The sequence below is a fragment of the Notothenia rossii genome (genome assembly GCF_949606895.1).
Source record: "Notothenia rossii genome assembly, chromosome: 7".
Taxonomy (NCBI): Eukaryota; Metazoa; Chordata; class Actinopteri; order Perciformes; family Nototheniidae; genus Notothenia; species Notothenia rossii.
In genome coordinates, this window is record NC_136905.1 from 68,850,411 (window position 1) to 68,866,677 (window position 16,267).

Below are 16,267 nucleotides of genomic sequence, written 5' to 3' on the forward strand. Positions count from 1 at the left end.
ATATATATATATATACAAATATTGCACATAGTTGGTATTTATCAACAAGAGGTGTTATAGTCTGTGTTGTTTTGTGCGGGGTCTACTAGGAGCTGTGCTGGTTGTATAGTCTGAACGCTGCAGGAAGGAAGGACCTGCGGTATCTCTCCGTGAGACAGCGGGGGATGGCGTCAGGTCCACCAGAACAACCTGCTGGCTCGTTGCAGATACGTAATTTCACATTCTAACACAGTGTATTTGTACTTGATTGTTGCCAACTACGATGCTCAACAGCTCGCTTAACGGAACTTTGACGCTGGTCTTAGTTTTCTAACATCCATGAAGGCAACATGACAGAGGGAGGCCTGTCACTCAGGATGCCAAACTACTTTTTGGTAAGCCCCGCCCCCCGAAGCAATATCAGGGCCAAAAGTTTGAAAGCGAAAAAAAAAGATCTGAAAGTTAAAAACGATCTGAAGGCGAAAAGCAATGTGAAACCTGAAAAAACAAGATTTGAAACTGAAAAATAATTGTTTTGAATCTGAAAACGAAAAATCTGTGCTGAAAAAAATAAGGATTCAAATATCAAAATATGTATAAACGTGAAATCTGAAAATAAATATATTATTAAAAAAAAATTGCTGAACTGAATCAAAATAATATTCAACCTGAAAAATTATTTCAAATACTTTTTTTTGTTTCGAATACATCATTGTATTTTTCAAAATTCAGGATAAAAACTTGAACTTTCAAATAAATTGTATTTTTTTGAATGATCAAAACTTATGACGCTGAAATAGCTCCATAGTTTGTGTCATATATTTCATCAGGAGTATTTTTTTGTTATTGTTATACAAATTGAGGATGAACTAATTGTACATCTTTGGCTATTCTGTCAGCTATATCCATAGCTCAGTTCTTTCTAGGGGAAGAAATTAGGATTCTGATAGGCATTTAGTCATTTTACATGCAAACGTGAAACAGGCCGATAAAGACGGCGGTGACAGATTTTAAGGTCATACAATTGACTGCTTTCCCAGCAGGGTTTCTGCTCGACTCTGATTTGCCTCAAACAGATTTACAGTTTAGCCTATTAACAGAATTTAAAATAAAGTGGTCTCCTAATCAAAAATTCCCTTGCGGTTCACACAAAAACATCCAAACAATGGGCAGGAGTTTGAAGGAATTTTCCATTTATTCAATGTAATTCCGTATATCTTATAAGTTAAGGAGACATAACATGGACACATTTTTTTTATTCATTACATGAACCACATTATAACTAATACAAAAAAGACTAAATAAAATATCTGTCAGAGTTATTGTTACATTCTGAATCTGTAGGTTCTTATTTTACTATGTTGAAAGATGAATGTTCTAGTCGGTCGACTGTCTTCTCGTTGTTGAACTCTGCCTTGGTTATGTGTGACTTGGGGCTCCCCGTGGATTTCAGCCATTCTTTCATTTCCTTGACCTTGCTGCATGGGCCTTGTAGCTGGCCCTGAACAGTTCCTGCGCTTGTGTTTTGGACCCATCCTACCAGACCAAGCTTCTTCCCTTCTGCCTGGAAAATGAAACACAGGGGATTAGAAAATAGCATGTGCAGGCTAGGCCACAGATGGAGAATATGGCTGTAATAAGAATATTAGTAAGATACATTGTCCAGGATTGGTCTAGAGTTGTATATCTGAAAGTATTATGTAAAAAAAAAGAAAGAAAGACTGTACATTTCCATCTTAGAAAATGAAACATTTTATAAGAAACATATTGTGGTCATTTTAGTTTCATACTTGTTTTTTGGGTTTCTAGTAGAATGTGTTTTCATGCTTTAATGTACAGAGAATGAATACCGAAGGTCCACATAATAGCTTTTCAGAAGATTTCTATCATGATTTCTACTTTGAAAATAAACTGGGTTAATTATATCAACAATACCTTGAGATGGGGTTAAAAGGTCCAGAAAGAGCAAGTGAATTAAACGTAAATTAACGTTGTCTTATTTTAATTGAAAGTAGATTATTCACATGTAGCTTAACCCTATTATACATAAACATATATCTCTGTCAAACTCACTTGAGTGTATTTCCGAAAAAATACACCTTGCACTCTGCCAAAAATTTCATAATCCACCGAAATTAGGTCTTCGTTACACATAGTGGACCTAAAAAAGGAGAAAGAAACAGAAAGCTACTTAGGTGACTGTGTTGTGTATTAGGCACCCATCATGCATCACAGGGGCTAGGTTTTAGCTGCGACAAGCTATGCTAACATAATGTATGTATGTTCAAACGATGTGCCTCCTGAACAATTAAAACGTTAAGCTTTTATCCTTTATTATTACAAGAGGGCTCACTGGCTGTCATGTAATTCACCTGAATATTGTTAGGATGCCGTGATACACCAGCCGGCTCCGAAAGATCTCGACTTTGAAACATACGGGGCTCTGCTTCCGGAAGTGATGTTTAGTGGACCAATCAGAAAACAGCCGAGACATTTGGTTTCTAGGCAACGAATGTTAACGTTTGGGAGAGAAGTCGCAACAGATATTACGGATCATTTGTAGTGAGCTAAACTCAGTTTCACTTTGAATTCAGACGACATACAAAATACCAGTAAGTGTTTAAAATACTAGACAGGTTTTGGGGTTTTCCATGTGTCAACCACAGATGGAAACTTAAGTAGATCGACGCTTGTTTCTTTTTTGCTGACCTCTGGAATTTGGTAAACAAATGTTATTCAAGAAAAACAAAAACTGGCAAATTATTAGCATTGTTTTGCTTGTTTATTCTTATATTGCAAAGGTTGTCTTAGTATTGCTCATTATTCCTGGTATGGAGTGAAAAAGAATGTAGAACTGTCCACTCAGAACCACTTTCTTGCTTGTTTTAGAGGCTGTAAAACTAACAGTCGACAAAAATATCTCCAATCAATGTTCACTTTTACAACATATTCTGGAGGTTTTGACTGTATCCCACGGTGTTCTTCAACAAACATCATCATCTGCTGATTTCCTCATAGCAGACACTCACCTCTGCTCTTACTTTATATGAACAGTGACACTTTTTTCTTTTAACTTCATTCCCTTTTTTTTTTCTTTTTCCTAGAAATTATACTGAAAAAAACAGGTGTGGACGGCTCAAGTTTCTCAAGATCTATATGATACAAATAATACCTCAAAGACATCCAATAAAGTAATGGAAGGACAAAGAAAAGACAGCATCTATCAAGCACAACATGGTGTAGCTGGTAAGAGAAAAGATGGAGTTGACCAGCCGTTTCCAAACAAACCTGTTAGCCACAGAAGACCTCTCCACCCAGGGAAACAAGACTCACTTGATCTGGAGGATTTTGAAAAAATAACTCTGACAGGACAACCAAGAGGCCCTTCGTTTCCGTCAAAATACCATTCAGATGGCATCGGAAAAACCACTGGATCGCGGCAAACAAGGAAAGACTCGCACATAGAGACCAGTGGAGAACTGAAAATGGCCAGAGCAATTCATGAAAAAGAGCTAATGCTACAGGAGAAGCTGTGGAGCGTTGAGGAAAAAGTAAGACAGAAATACCAGAGATACGCTGCTGCACATGAGGACCCAGAGAGTAGGGAACAGAGGAACAACAGGGGACAAGCAGAGAGGGGAAAAGTTCAAACAAAAGGTGGGCTGTTTGAGCAGCAGAGGAGGGAACCAGTGGAAAGAGAAATTATGTTGCAAGATAGAAGACAGGAGGATGTTAAACAACTAAGGAGGATGCAAGATCAGAGGAACAAAGACAGAATAAGTATAAAACATGAAGAAGAAAGGGCCAGATGGGAAAAAGAAGTTGCACAGTCACAAAGAAAAAGTCATAAAGGAACTCATCAGACCACAGTTCATGAGCAAGAAGTGAGTGGAGAGTTTATCAAGTCAACTAGGGGAAATGTGAAGGAGCATACCGGAAGCAAAAGAGGGGAGGAAAAAGGTGAAGCCATTTGGGGAAAGACTGGTGTCAGGTCTCAGGATGGAACAGTAAAAACACAAGAAAGATCAGATAAAGATTGGTCAAGAGAAAGGAAATATAAGGAACTGTATCTCTCTGAAGATGAACGAGATATGCCTCAAAGTAGTCAACACATAAGTTCTCATAAGGCTGCAACAGGAAACAGCAGAGGTGCAGAAAGAAAAGTGTCTGAGGGACAACTGCTTCCACCAGTTTCTCATCCCTCTCATTCCAGCAGACCAGAGCCAGGGGAGCTCAGACAGGAAGAGAGCACAGACACCAGCCTCCGACAAGTCCCTTGCAGCGTCTGCAACAGAATGTTTGCAGGTGAAAGATTACAGAAGCATCTCGAAATCTGTACTAAGCTGAAACAATCGAAGCGTACAGTCTTCAACATCTACGTACACAGGACTAAGGGATCCGCCATCGAGGAGTACTGGAAAACCCACACAAAGACTCCAGAGGTAGGCCAGTTTAATTAACAGGACCACACTACAAAACACACGTTGAGAGTTTAGAAGGCATTTACATACAGTCTAATGAAGAGGTGCTATTGGTTGCATTTTTGGAAATGTAAATTGATTATTTAAGTAAACATTTACTATTTTTGATGTCTTTTTATTTCAGGTTTTGAAGAAAAAAACCATCCGGCATCCCCACAAGACAAACATAAGTAATCTGGAGGAAAGTCGACTCCCAACTGGAACTTCCAAACCAAAATGGGCAAAGTGAGCCGAGACTTTAAAGAAGAAATCTGCAGGTGTCAGCACTTCAAGTCACTCATTGGTTATATTATTGTTCCAATCAACCCGTTAGCATACTGTAATTATTAATTGCCTTAAAAAATGTAACATACTAATCAGAACTGTTGCAAGAATAGTGCATATTGCTATCAACAAATAGGTTTAGTGTGGTGTATTGTGGTTTGTATAAATATTGACAGTAGACCAGAACAAAAGACAGGTGTTAGTTTTATTTATGGTTTTCAACAAAGACAGTGTGCCTGTAAGAAAAGAGTTTATACAACACATCTCCATAATATTTGGTTAACTGTTGAGAAAAATGAAACGCTGCCAACACACTACACACTGTCATAAATGCAATAACTTTTGGTTTATATAGCTTTCTAAGGCACTGTTGCATTTTTTTGTTATAACACACACAAAAAACATACATATTTGCTTTCACAAATATTTCAAAATATGGTGAAACATAAATTCAGAAAGTACCAAAGACAGATAAAATGGTTAAAAATGCATAAGAAAAACAATGACATTATAGCTGCAATGAGCTATATAATGAATGTTTCACCATTCAAAGAAAACGTTTCAAGTGTTGTGCATGTGCTGACCCACAAGAATTCAAGCGTTGAAGGCAAAAATAAAAGGTGTCTTAAAAATATGATTCAGTAGTTACGTGTTCACACAAATACTTTCATATGTTAATAAGTCATGTACATTTAAAAAAGTATATATTTGCATGAGATAAGTTGAATATATTTGTAATAGCTTACATGTCCGATAAATATGGAAAATAGTTTTAGAGGCTTTTTGTCTTTGGCACTTTAACCTTCTCTAAGATCAAATGGAAGTACAGTAATGAAGAATAAAGTCATACATAAAAAAGGTTTTTTTTCACATTGGATGATTGCGCCAACATGATCAATCTGGACAACATCCCGGCAGCCAATCTACTAACAATTAACAAGAGGAAACTCTAAACTTTGGATGCATTCACAAACTATTCCATAGTCACATGAGATTGTCTTACCTAAATGCACATATGTGAGGCACTATGGACTGAATAAACAATGCTGACATCATCTTAAAAGTCCATCAAAAAACGACTTCACTTTCACAAAGCAGAGTAACACTATGATGACCCTCTCTCAGGGGCTTCTTGGTGAACCCAGCCAACATTTCAGTTTGTTGAGAAACTGTTCCAGATCACTGCACCCAGGTGAACAAATGTGCAAGGCATTATACAGTATAACGTAACAGAATGTCATCATGCAACTAAATTTGAAATATGTATACTGTATGTAACCATTGTCAAACAGGCAGGAGGCTGCACCCTCTACTGCACATCCAACCAGCTTGTTTGGTTCGATATAAGAGTTTTGACACGCTCCCATAACCAGGGCATCTGCAGGTGAAGTCTCACACGCTGGCCCCTGCAGGTCGGCCCCCATGGTGTGTGAGTCTGCCTCCTCTTTCACCCCCATCCCCGGGCATACGGGCGTCAGAGGGATGGTTTCCGTTGTTGTCACATCCTGCTTCCCGTAGCGTTGAGCGATTGATGGCTGCCCAAAGCCTTTCGTTCTCCTTCCGCTGCTCGTTGACCTAGAAGAAGGAACGCGCGCCGTTACTCATGAACACGGATCAAAATGAGACGGACAGGTGACTTTTGGGAAAAACGTCTCACCTGCTTCTCCAGCATTTGGATCCTCAAATCCTGACGAGCAACCGTCTCTTGCAGCTGCGGAATAAACTCGGTCAAATACTGTGACAATAAGCATGTGGTGTGGATCATGTTTTTTTTTAGTACACAGATTAAGATACCTGTGGGACGTCACGACTTGCTTCGCAGCAGGCACCAGATTGTCCTTTTTTGCAGACGTCAGCCTCCTCCAGTCCGTTGACTTTATCACAGCCCATTCGTTTAGTCTGGAAATAGGTGGATGGGTTTTAAAATGCAGTGTGAATTAGGGCTGCACGATATTGAAAAGAACTGACATTGCGATATTTTTTCCCCCTGCGATATATATTGCGTATTTAACCGGATGAAGGATTTGAGTCACGGACATCTGGATCTTAACTGGTTGACTCATCATACCTTAAGTCATGATCTAACATGTCATGTTGCTTACCCTCAAATAAGGGGGTTCATCTGTGAATGAAGAAGAGAAGAAGAAGTAGTTCCAGATGGCAGATGTTGCTTTTCTTTTTGGAAGTAAATCTTCATTCTCGCCGGTAATGTCCTCCTGTGCCTCTCTAATTTTTTACCGGTGTTTTGATGGTCTGCAAAATAGTGGGGCGGGGCCTCCTGTGATCTGATCAAGAATGATTGTGATTGGTGGCTTGCTGTGCATGCAGAGCCTGCATGTCACTCACTCAAATACCCCTGACATGAGAGCCCCGCAAGTTTTCCTTTTGTAGCAAGCAGCAAAATAATTGTAACATGACGTGTTTGAGTTAATTCACCTACTTAATATCGGACTTTCTAAAATAAATAAATAAATAAATAATATTTCTTTTTTATAAAATCGCACGTCCCTGCGATGTGAATATGTATGCATGCGCATATCGCGGTTATCGCCATGACACGATATATCGTTCAGCCCTAGTGTGAATAGCAGTATCTGAAAGTGTTCATTTAGAGTACACCATTCATGTCCATATGAATGCAAAGAACAGCTTTGTTAGCGTTACCGATAGCTCCTTCTTTGTGCTGACTGCTGCTGCCGCTGCCTTCAGCTCTTTCAGCTCCTCGTAAGGTAGAGTGACGGTCTCAGAGACAGAAGAGAGCGGGTCAGGAGTGGATGCTTCAGAGTCCAGTGGGATGGGGATGAACTCTGCGTTCTCGAGCTCCTGTTGGATGAAAACCTCCCTGAATTAGAACACCACGACTCGCCATGCAGGGAATTCTATTCATATTCCTCTGTGGTTTCCTGATAACTCACCTTCCTGAGCCAGAGGGGGCAGGAGCTGTCCCCACTCTGACTTGCTAGTGACATCTTCGACGTCTCCATGAAGCACTCCTCTGTTTTATCCTCCCGTGTTCCCCCAAGACCCCGGTCACGACACTCTGTCTCTGATCCAGGTTCTATATCCAGATCCACTGTGGATGTAGATGCCCCTTGGCCCAGTCCTATACATACATTGAAACTTGAACATCAGCAATGTAGACTTGCAGGTGAAAATGAAGACTTAATTTTAAAGCAGAAGAATGTTTAAAGACAAAAATCAATGATCAAAGAAAAGTATTTACCACTACCAATTGATATACCGCTGCTGTTAGAGCGAATAGTCTTGGAGTTGAGCACTTTCTCTGCAAAGGAGAACATATATTAGTCAGCTGGCTCCCGGTGACCGTACAATGTGCAAGTGTCTGGTTTTCATTACTGACCCATTATGATGATGGTATGCCAGCCACGGCAGGAGAGGTCCGGCACATGATGGAGGGAGCCAAAGATCGGCCTTGGCATGGAAGGGCACACCTCTGAACCGAAGCCCTTATCAGCCGGCATCCCGAGGCGCCCGTTTCCTGCGTTTCCCCAGGCAAAGATATGATTGTCTGCAAGAATCAAAAGCAGGTGATGATAAGGGCTGTACAGAATTATTCGAGGCTTGTCACAAAATCTAAAATCAACGTTTGAGTTTCTGCAAAGTAGGAGCTACAGATTACGATACACTAACATTTGTAATATGCTATTTGCAGGATTTAAACCCTAGTGATGGCTTAAAGCAATGTTTCATACTTCTGACTTTCAAACATAACAAATAATTTCAGAGCATTCTCAAATCCAATAGTCATAATGTATTGAAGAAAGATAAATGAAATCATTTCTTTTTTTTCTTCCTACTAAATAGACTGCTCTAATCCACATTTGTGTCGTCAGGTATATCAAACATAACATATTCACTGCTGTTGGCTCTCCGCACACTGGGAGGAGGCACACCTGTATTATTCAGGGGGTGCAAACCAACACAATAAATCACTTTACATAACCACATTAACATCAATCTTTTTCTTTTAGGGTGATGGCTTCAAAAATATGACAGCAGACATCATTCTTAAACCTTAACGAATGTTTAAATGAAAAAATATGACATTCAGTATGGCATATTCTCAGGACAAAAGGTCTGGAGCTCCTGAAAGACACAAAGGTGCCACAAACCTTGACATGAAGTCCACATGTTATTGCTACAGATGCACCACAGCACCGTACATGCTCCTACCCTCAGTGGCTGCGATGGTGAAGCCGTCTCCACACGACACTTGGGTCACCGTCTTGCCTCCAAAGGGTCCGAGGAGGAGTTGGACTCCCTGATGTTTCTTAAAGTCTTTCACACCCAGCTGTCCGTACTTGTTGCACCCGAAGGTGATCAAACGACCACGTTCTGCAAAGCCAGAAATCTAGTGAAATAATCGTTCTTTGAAAACGGTTACAATTTCCACATGCAAGATGAAAATCTGCCTCTTTTACCATCGATAGCAGCCGTGTGGGTCTTCCCCGGAGAGATGGCGTGGATCTTGAACCTCGACAGCTGCTTTACCAGGGTCAACGTGGTGATGTACGGTATCCCCTGGTAACCCTGTGTGGTTTACAGAAAGGTATTTTTATAAACCTAGCTGTCACATAAAGCCACTATTATTACAGTCCTTTAAGTATAACTCATTACCTCTCCAGTGTGGTTCTTGAGACCAGAGATTCCCTGGTTCAGTCCCAGCTTGTTGAACTCATTGTTTCCACACGCTAGGACTTTGCCAGTGTCTGTTAAAAAGAAGGTTCCATCGGTGGAACATGACACCGAGGAGATGGTGGCGCCTTTAGGGATCTCCACCTGGGAAAACCAAAAAAACAGATGGTACTTTTCAAAATAAATAGCTAGAAATAAGACTATTTTATCTTATTGACTCCTGCAAGGTTTTTAATCTGATGACAGACAGTCAAGAATATACCAGAACAGGAAAATTAAATCTTACCTGCATTGGAGATGAGAAGTCATCCTCACATTCCAGACCAAGACGCCCTACAGAAGAAAAATAGAACAATTCTGAGAACACTTTTTTATGACTGTATATTAAAGGGGTCACTATCTCCACCTGCTGGCTACTGCTATAACAGCAAAAACAATGTGGCATATGAAGCTAGAACAGAGACGTAATATATTGGAACTGAAAAGAACTGAAAAAAATCTCCATTGAAAAATGAAAAACACGCATAAAGTATTTCATTTTGAGATTATTTTGGTTTATTGGTTTTTAAAATTATACTCTTGATTTGTATTTTAAAAATAAAATGTGAAAGGTCGGCATCAGATTGCAACAAAATATCAAATTAAATTAAATGTAATCAATGTTTAATATGAATTAATATGTTCCTGAGTCAGTTTTTCGGTTAAAATGTTTACAGTGCCAATGTTTTCTTTTTCTTAGCCAAATACATTTTTTCTTGTCAAATGTTAATTTCACAGTTATAGCTCCATAGCAGAGACTATATCAGCTTCACACAGAGACTCTATGTACCGTACTCTCCGCAGCCCCAGGAGTAGATGTCCCCACTCTGAGTCAGGACCACCACATGGTTGTCTCCACATGAAACCTGACGCACAGGCCGCTCCTCGAAGAAATCCAAAAGCACTGGCTCCAAAATCTCCGTGCCGAACTCGCCCTCCACTCCGATGCAGCCGTAATAGTCCGACCCGAACATGTACATCTCGTCCTCATCTGCAGGAGCAGCAGCAGAAGGTTGGAAAGGTGCATCTTTACAGGACCATTTTTTGTTCTTCTTTTTCTCACTCACCGGTGATACAGGCAGTGAAGTCAGCCCCGCAGGCCACCTGTCGGATGGCCTTCCCCTGCAGCTTCTCCACCCTCTTCGGCTGCCGGTACGAGGCCTGGTCTCCGTGTCCAAGCTGGCCCACCATCTTGGCTCCACTTTGAACATCCTGAAGGCAAGTTTGAGAAAGCTCCTTGTAGTAAAGCACAACAGGATCCAGTCTATCTATCGCAGAGTGATGCTGTAATACTCACAGCCCAGGTGTACAGCTCCTTCTCCACTGTCACCACGGCAAAGTGACTCTCCCCTGCACACACATGTTGGGCACTGCTGCCTCCTTTAAACGAGTCCAGTTTCTGAGGGGTGAACTTCCCTCCGCCCCAGCAGTACACCTCCCTCGAGCGTGTGGTTACCACAGCAACAGGAGTGTCACTCACTGTACTCAGCCTATGGTGAAGCCAGGACAACAAAAGCAGTTATAAATGACAAAATATGACTCAAAAGGAAACCTTACAGTACTTCAATAAGTCAACTTTTTTCTTAGTTTTACAGATTTTTCATTCACCGGGGAGGCATGCGAGGAAATGGTTACACAAGGTATGTCATTGAAATATAATTTGGGTGGTTCAAAAGGTGAGGGACTATAAATTAGCTTTATTTGAAGAGACTCTAGGTCCATTTTTAAAAGACATACAACACTCAAATATAAATAAAAAAAGGCAGTTACACCAATGTTTCCACAGAGGTGACTGGTATCGTACAGTACTGAGACAAGGATTTGACAGCAGCATAATGACAGAGTTATGAGAAACATTAAATCGACAGATGAATTTGTACATCAGATTTCTCAAGAGAGCATGGAACGTGTTGACTCGTGCATTACAAGACATTCCACTTGCACCTTGGTTTTCTAAGCAGTATACGCAAACAATTATTATAAGCAGCCTGGAGCTTCTGGAGGCTCGCCTTCTTCAACTTGACCCACAAGGAGGCAGTATAAAGAGGAGTACAATAAGCTCTAAAGAGGTTCACCTTAACCTTATCTGAACACCAAGAGAATTTTCTAGCCAACGCTATAGACAGGAAAATGCAGAATATAAAACAAGCACTAACAACTTACTTTGGTTTCTTCATTGCAGAATTCAGCAGGGCAACGCGCTCTTCAAGCTCCCTGTCAAGAATGTTTTTGAATAAGTTGCGACAACAGACTCAAAAATAATTGATCCTTAAATGAAAAAGGAACACGCTCCTCTTCCACCAACTTACTGTCTGCAGCAGGAGATGATTGGCTGGTCCAGGATCTCGTCAGATGTAGGCCTCTTTGCAGGATCCTGCGACACAAACAGATAAGAACTTAGCGGTCATGGAGGACCCTGTATTATCTCTGGCAAACCAATTGTTTGATGACAATCTCACACAACATTCTTTTCTGATTATTCCCCCCCCCCACCCCCACTCACTTGATCGAGGCACTCATACACGAGTTTGATCAATGCAGATGAATAAACATCCGAGTTCACTTCCATAGTCCAGTTGCCCTGGACAATTTTCACGCAGAGGTTCAGAGGGTTCTGGTGGACACAAGCAGCTGAGTGAGTTATTTCTGATACAAATAATACAATTTTCTGATCAATGCAAAGAATTCAAAGTATTTCCTGCAAGTAAACAAACCTACCGTTGCATCAAACGTTCTTGTGAGAGTCAACACTTCAAAAATGACACAACCCATGGCCCAGATGTCTGATTTAAAGTTGTACTTCGTTCCTTGGCACAATTCAGGCGACATGTAATATGGAGTTCCCACACACTGGATTTACAGAGGAAGAGAAAAGTGAAAGGGAAAAATCTATTTAGATTCACTCAGTCTTCCTACTTGTTTCCAAAGACTAAAATCAGCACTTTCAAGTATTTTTCAAGGTGCGTGGTCAAGGTTTTCCATCAATTGACCACTGTGGTTGATTACATATATATGTAGAACATGGTAGATACTTTATAAAGTATACTGGTAAATGAATTTCAAATTAAACAAGATGTTGTTGTGCTATAAACACAATAACACTTTTTTGGCAACATCACAGTTACAATTGTGTGCAGTTTACAGCACTTTGCAAACCTTGAAAACATCACATTAAAATTCCAATGTTTTCTGCACATTTAGAAACAATTTTTTACTAAATCATTGCCAGTCTGATTAAAGGTGCTCAAGGAGAAAAAACACAACTTACAGTCTCCGCCATTGAAAACTCATTGTCTAGCTTTTTGGCAAGCCCATAATCGCCCAGCTTGATGAGGTCAGTCTTAGTCAGGAAAATATTCAAAGTTTTGATATCTCTGCAAAAGAAATGAAGTTCCAAAGGCAACATAACATCATTGATTGAAACAAACGAAAAAGTCCTGCAGATGCCATTGATGAGGGCATGAAACATATTGAACATCTTACCTGTGTAAGACCCCAGCCTTGTGAATGTGCGACACTGCTGAGGCAACTTGGTACAGGTACCATATGACTACCTAAAGAAACATGTTAAAAGGTAAAGATATAATAGACATGACGGTTTTAAATAAGAATACAAATATAATTCCCTGCAGTATTGCACTCATACCTCTTCACTGAAAAGTTTGCCATTCTGGTGGTTGATTTTATCATACAGATTTCCTCCTGTGATAAGAAGGCCATTTAGCACAGATGAACTGCAGTCAGTCTAATCGTGATCAAATCTTTAGAATGGACACAATATTTACTTACCATTACAATACTCCAACTCGATGAGCAGGGTGTTTTTATCAAGGAAGTGGTTAAAGTAGGCGATGATGTTGTTGTGCTCCAGGATGGAGAGGATGCTTATTTCGTTCATGACATCTCTGCGCTCCTTATCGGAGAGATTGTTCAGCTCCACCTCCTTCCATACCACCAAAGAGTTGTCCTATAGGATGGCCGGAGGGGACATGTCATTATATAGAAATGTTAAAATAGGTTATTTTTACTAGCTTACCGAATAGACAGAGACAAAAACTTCACATGTTTAGTGCAACAAACGTATCAGACATATCATTGGTTTAGATTACTTTGTTTCAAGGGAGAGGTAGCATAAAAGGGTCTTCAGACCTTTAGTATATGCACCAAACTCGACTACAGGACAAAGAAGCAAGGCATGGGAAAGTCATTTATCTAGTGAACTCTCAGGAATTTCTCACAGGGGTATGGAAACTGAGGAACAGTGATCAGTCAGCCAGACACATCCTATACAGCAAATCATAATAATACTCTAAGAAAACAAGATGTAGCACTATTAACAGCACAATCTGTTTAATTTGTTTACACAGTAAGCACCGGTTCTAAAACATTCTGACTAACTATAGTAAAATAGCAAGAAATATGTGTAGTTATGTATCTCATATCTTGCTGTTTTGATTCAGGCCCATTTTCCAAGCGTTTGCTCTTTCAGTTGTGTTGTTATTTTTGTAATAAAGAAATTACTATTTATTTATGTATTACTCTAAACATTTTGTATATAAATCCCCAATGGTTTTTCTTAACCTATAGCTATCTCATTGTGTTTATATTGTTTGTAGTTATCCTTTAGTCTATAGACTAGTCTATAGACTAAAGGATAACTACAATATAGACTAAAGCAGTGGTTCTCAACTGGTCAGGCCTCGGGACCCACTTTTTACTTGGTCAATAAATGGCGACCCAACATTTTGAAGCACTCAAATCTATTCAACCAAAAATCGTGCTGTAATATATACGCTTTTCAGCATACAATATTAATGAAAGTGAAGTACAGTGCATATATCCCTTATATCCCTTCACAGAACTAAAGTATGCTTTTAAAATAGGTTTAATGAGATGATGGAATCAAAGCTGAACTATATAAAAAGGCACACATGCTGAAAACCCAACCCCAGCAGGGGGGTCTGGGGGGATTCTCCCCCAGGAGATTTTTAGAAATACTAACAAACTATGCATTCTGGTACACTCTGAGAAGAAAATAAATTAATCTATTACTACCCGACATATTAATAATATTTTATGCCATTGTTTGTTTTTCACTTTGTTCTGACATCTTGCTGCGAGAAGAGTAAAGAGGAGATAGTCTGTGTGACCTACTTTAAATTGTGGGTAAGGGTAGATAGCTCCCATTGTTCTGTGACCTGTCAATCATCAAACCGGGGGTCATATTTCATTATGTGTTCATTTGTATCTGAAGTTGTACCCATGGATGTATAAAGAAGAGTTCTACCGCAAAGTTATTCTCCGTGGGGACTTCCAGCAACAATCTTGATTCTGATTGGCCAGAAGACTCGAAAAAACATCAGCAAAGATATTTTATTGAGAAGATGATCACTATGTGACAGAAGTTTTCAAAACCGTTTATGGTCTCCGGTACTTCCAGTCCAACGCCGACTGCATGCACAGCCTTAGAAAATCGGGCCTTCAAAATAAAAGTTTGACTTTTTCATCAAAAAAAAATCAAAAAAGAAACAATTTTCTTTTTCTTCACTCACACATCCGCGACCCACTCGAAACGGATCCGCGAGCCACTTTTGGGTCGCGACCCACCAGTTGAGAACCACTGGACTAAAGGATAACTACAATGATGAAGACTGCCTGCAGATCATGATTTTTCAAGTAAAAGTTGTTAACTTGGGACCTTATAACTTTACATATTTGCACGAGTCTGTTTTTTATTACAGTGATTAACAAACACTTTCAACAACAATGTTTTTTGTGGAGGAACGCACATGTGACATGGGATACTGTGTGATAAATCCGTGCCTTTTAAACACAGGAACACTTTCCTGGGCCAGAACTTACCTCAGATCTTCTGTACAGAGTGGCCTCCCCGAACGCCCCCCTCCCGAGGATCCGGATGGGAATGTAATGCAGCTTCTCCTCTTCGCCATACGTGCTGGCCGCTGACCGCTCACTGACCACCGACCCGCCGCCCAAATCTGAATTTAGCGAGTCGAAATGTCTTTCATAGTCTCCCAGTGACATGTCTGTTTAGGGATTTGTTATCCACTGGCAGGGATGTAAATAACCCGAGCAGGCCTACCACAACTCTTCCTGATAGACTCCTACAATACCGCACACACGTCTAACATGTTAACGTTATCCGTGTCGGCTAAAACAAATAGGCCCGTCAAAGTATTCCTATTAAGTTACTAAATGCCTCAAGACTACTCAACAGACTCAATGTAAAGACAAATACAACGTAGGAAAATACGTGCACTAGCGTCAAGCATGACAAAAAGTGACAACGTTCAGCCAACTTTTTGAACTTTCACAATAAAAGGTTCATCTTTGTAGCGGATCGTCGTGTATTTTACACTGAAAGGCAACAGAGCGTATTTCCGGTATAGCTCTACTCTGTTTAGCTTGACTTGGCTAACACGCTAGTGAAAATAAAGTACAGCGCCGCAATCAAATCCTGAACTATCTTGGTAAAGTTACCACGTTACAGTGTTTAGTAAGTATGCATAACAAACACAATAGTTACGAATATTTAAAGGGTCAACAACACAAAGAAAACGGGTCCATTCCCTCTTGGCTGTTCCCCCTTCGCTCAAACCCGGAAACTGTCAAATTAAACGGTCTCCTAAGATTTTCTAAAAGTCTTTTAATTACATTTAAAAACTGCAATGTTTTCATCACCTCCAAGACAATTGTGTACTTCGAGTGCGTTGCTCACTTTTATGCCTTTTTCATAATATAAATTAATAAATTATAAATAAGTAAAATAACAAAGAGACAAAACTTTAGACATCCATCGGTAAAAAAAAAGGTTACCTGTTTATTAC

The 16,267-nt window shown here is 40.0% G+C and overlaps 3 protein-coding genes across 7 annotated transcripts; 1 reads left to right on the plus strand and 2 right to left on the minus strand.

Annotated features, from left to right (window-relative positions):
* Positions 1-223: 223 nt before the first annotated feature.
* Positions 224-5,323, plus strand: LOC307046717 (uncharacterized protein). 2 transcript variants are annotated; one of them, XM_079693249.1, is made up of 3 exons: positions 224-374; positions 3,084-4,421; positions 4,585-5,323. In XM_079693249.1, exons 2-3 carry the CDS (start codon positions 3,174-3,176, stop codon positions 4,687-4,689), a joined length of 1,353 nt encoding a protein of 450 aa, XP_079549375.1. In that variant the 5' UTR covers positions 224-374; positions 3,084-3,173; the 3' UTR covers positions 4,690-5,323. The 2 variants fall into 2 exon arrangements, with proteins under 2 accessions (XP_079549375.1, XP_079549374.1); XM_079693248.1 differs by lacking the exon at positions 224-374 and adding an exon at positions 2,487-2,591.
* acyp1 (acylphosphatase 1, erythrocyte (common) type) lies at positions 1,016-2,478 on the minus strand. The gene is made up of 3 exons (XM_079693252.1): positions 2,352-2,478; positions 2,053-2,140; positions 1,016-1,543 (listed from the first exon to the last, which is right to left on the minus strand). Exons 1-3 carry the CDS (start codon positions 2,471-2,473, stop codon positions 1,328-1,330), a joined length of 426 nt encoding a protein of 141 aa, XP_079549378.1. The 5' UTR covers positions 2,474-2,478; the 3' UTR covers positions 1,016-1,327.
* nek9 (NIMA related kinase 9) lies at positions 4,911-16,054 on the minus strand. Of its 4 annotated transcripts, none has more exons than XM_079693246.1 (23): positions 15,282-16,054; positions 13,209-13,386; positions 13,066-13,121; positions 12,903-12,973; positions 12,688-12,793; positions 12,138-12,269; positions 11,923-12,033; positions 11,729-11,793; positions 11,583-11,633; positions 10,717-10,909; positions 10,487-10,631; positions 10,210-10,410; positions 9,667-9,713; positions 9,363-9,524; positions 9,167-9,275; positions 8,919-9,080; positions 8,086-8,253; positions 7,954-8,007; positions 7,640-7,827; positions 7,389-7,547; positions 6,519-6,623; positions 6,382-6,435; positions 4,911-6,299 (listed from the first exon to the last, which is right to left on the minus strand). In XM_079693246.1, the coding sequence occupies exons 1-23, from the start codon at positions 15,462-15,464 to the stop codon at positions 6,117-6,119; spliced, it is 2,883 nt and encodes a 960-aa protein (XP_079549372.1). In that variant the 5' UTR covers positions 15,465-16,054; the 3' UTR covers positions 4,911-6,116. The 4 variants fall into 4 exon arrangements, with proteins under 4 accessions (XP_079549372.1, XP_079549371.1, XP_079549370.1 ...); XM_079693245.1 differs by having other exon boundaries at positions 7,948-8,007; XM_079693244.1 differs by having other exon boundaries at positions 8,919-9,088; positions 9,166-9,275.
* Between the last annotated feature and the right edge of the window lie 213 nt (positions 16,055-16,267).

Coding starts and splice junctions, on each gene's coding strand:
- LOC307046717 (XM_079693249.1), top strand. CDS start 3,174: ATGGAAGGACAAAGAAAAGACAGCATCTATCAAGCACAACATGGTGTA. Junction 4,422..4,584: donor CCCACACAAAGACTCCAGAG/GTAGGCCAGTTT, acceptor TTTTTATTTCAG/GTTTTGAAGAAAAAAACCAT.
- acyp1 (XM_079693252.1), bottom strand. CDS start 2,473: ATGTCTCGGCTGTTTTCTGATTGGTCCACTAAACATCACTTCCGGAAG. Junction 2,141..2,351: donor GGCATCCTAACAATATTCAG/GTGAATTACATG, acceptor CTCCTTTTTTAG/GTCCACTATGTGTAACGAAG. Junction 1,544..2,052: donor TTTTTCGGAAATACACTCAA/GTGAGTTTGACA, acceptor TTCATTTTCCAG/GCAGAAGGGAAGAAGCTTGG.
- nek9 (XM_079693243.1), bottom strand. CDS start 15,464: ATGTCACTGGGAGACTATGAAAGACATTTCGACTCGCTAAATTCAGAT. Junction 12,974..13,065: donor GCAAACTTTTCAGTGAAGAG/GTATGAGTGCAA, acceptor ATGTTTCTTTAG/GTAGTCATATGGTACCTGTA. Junction 9,276..9,362: donor TCAAGAACCACACTGGAGAG/GTAATGAGTTAT, acceptor TAAACCACACAG/GGTTACCAGGGGATACCGTA.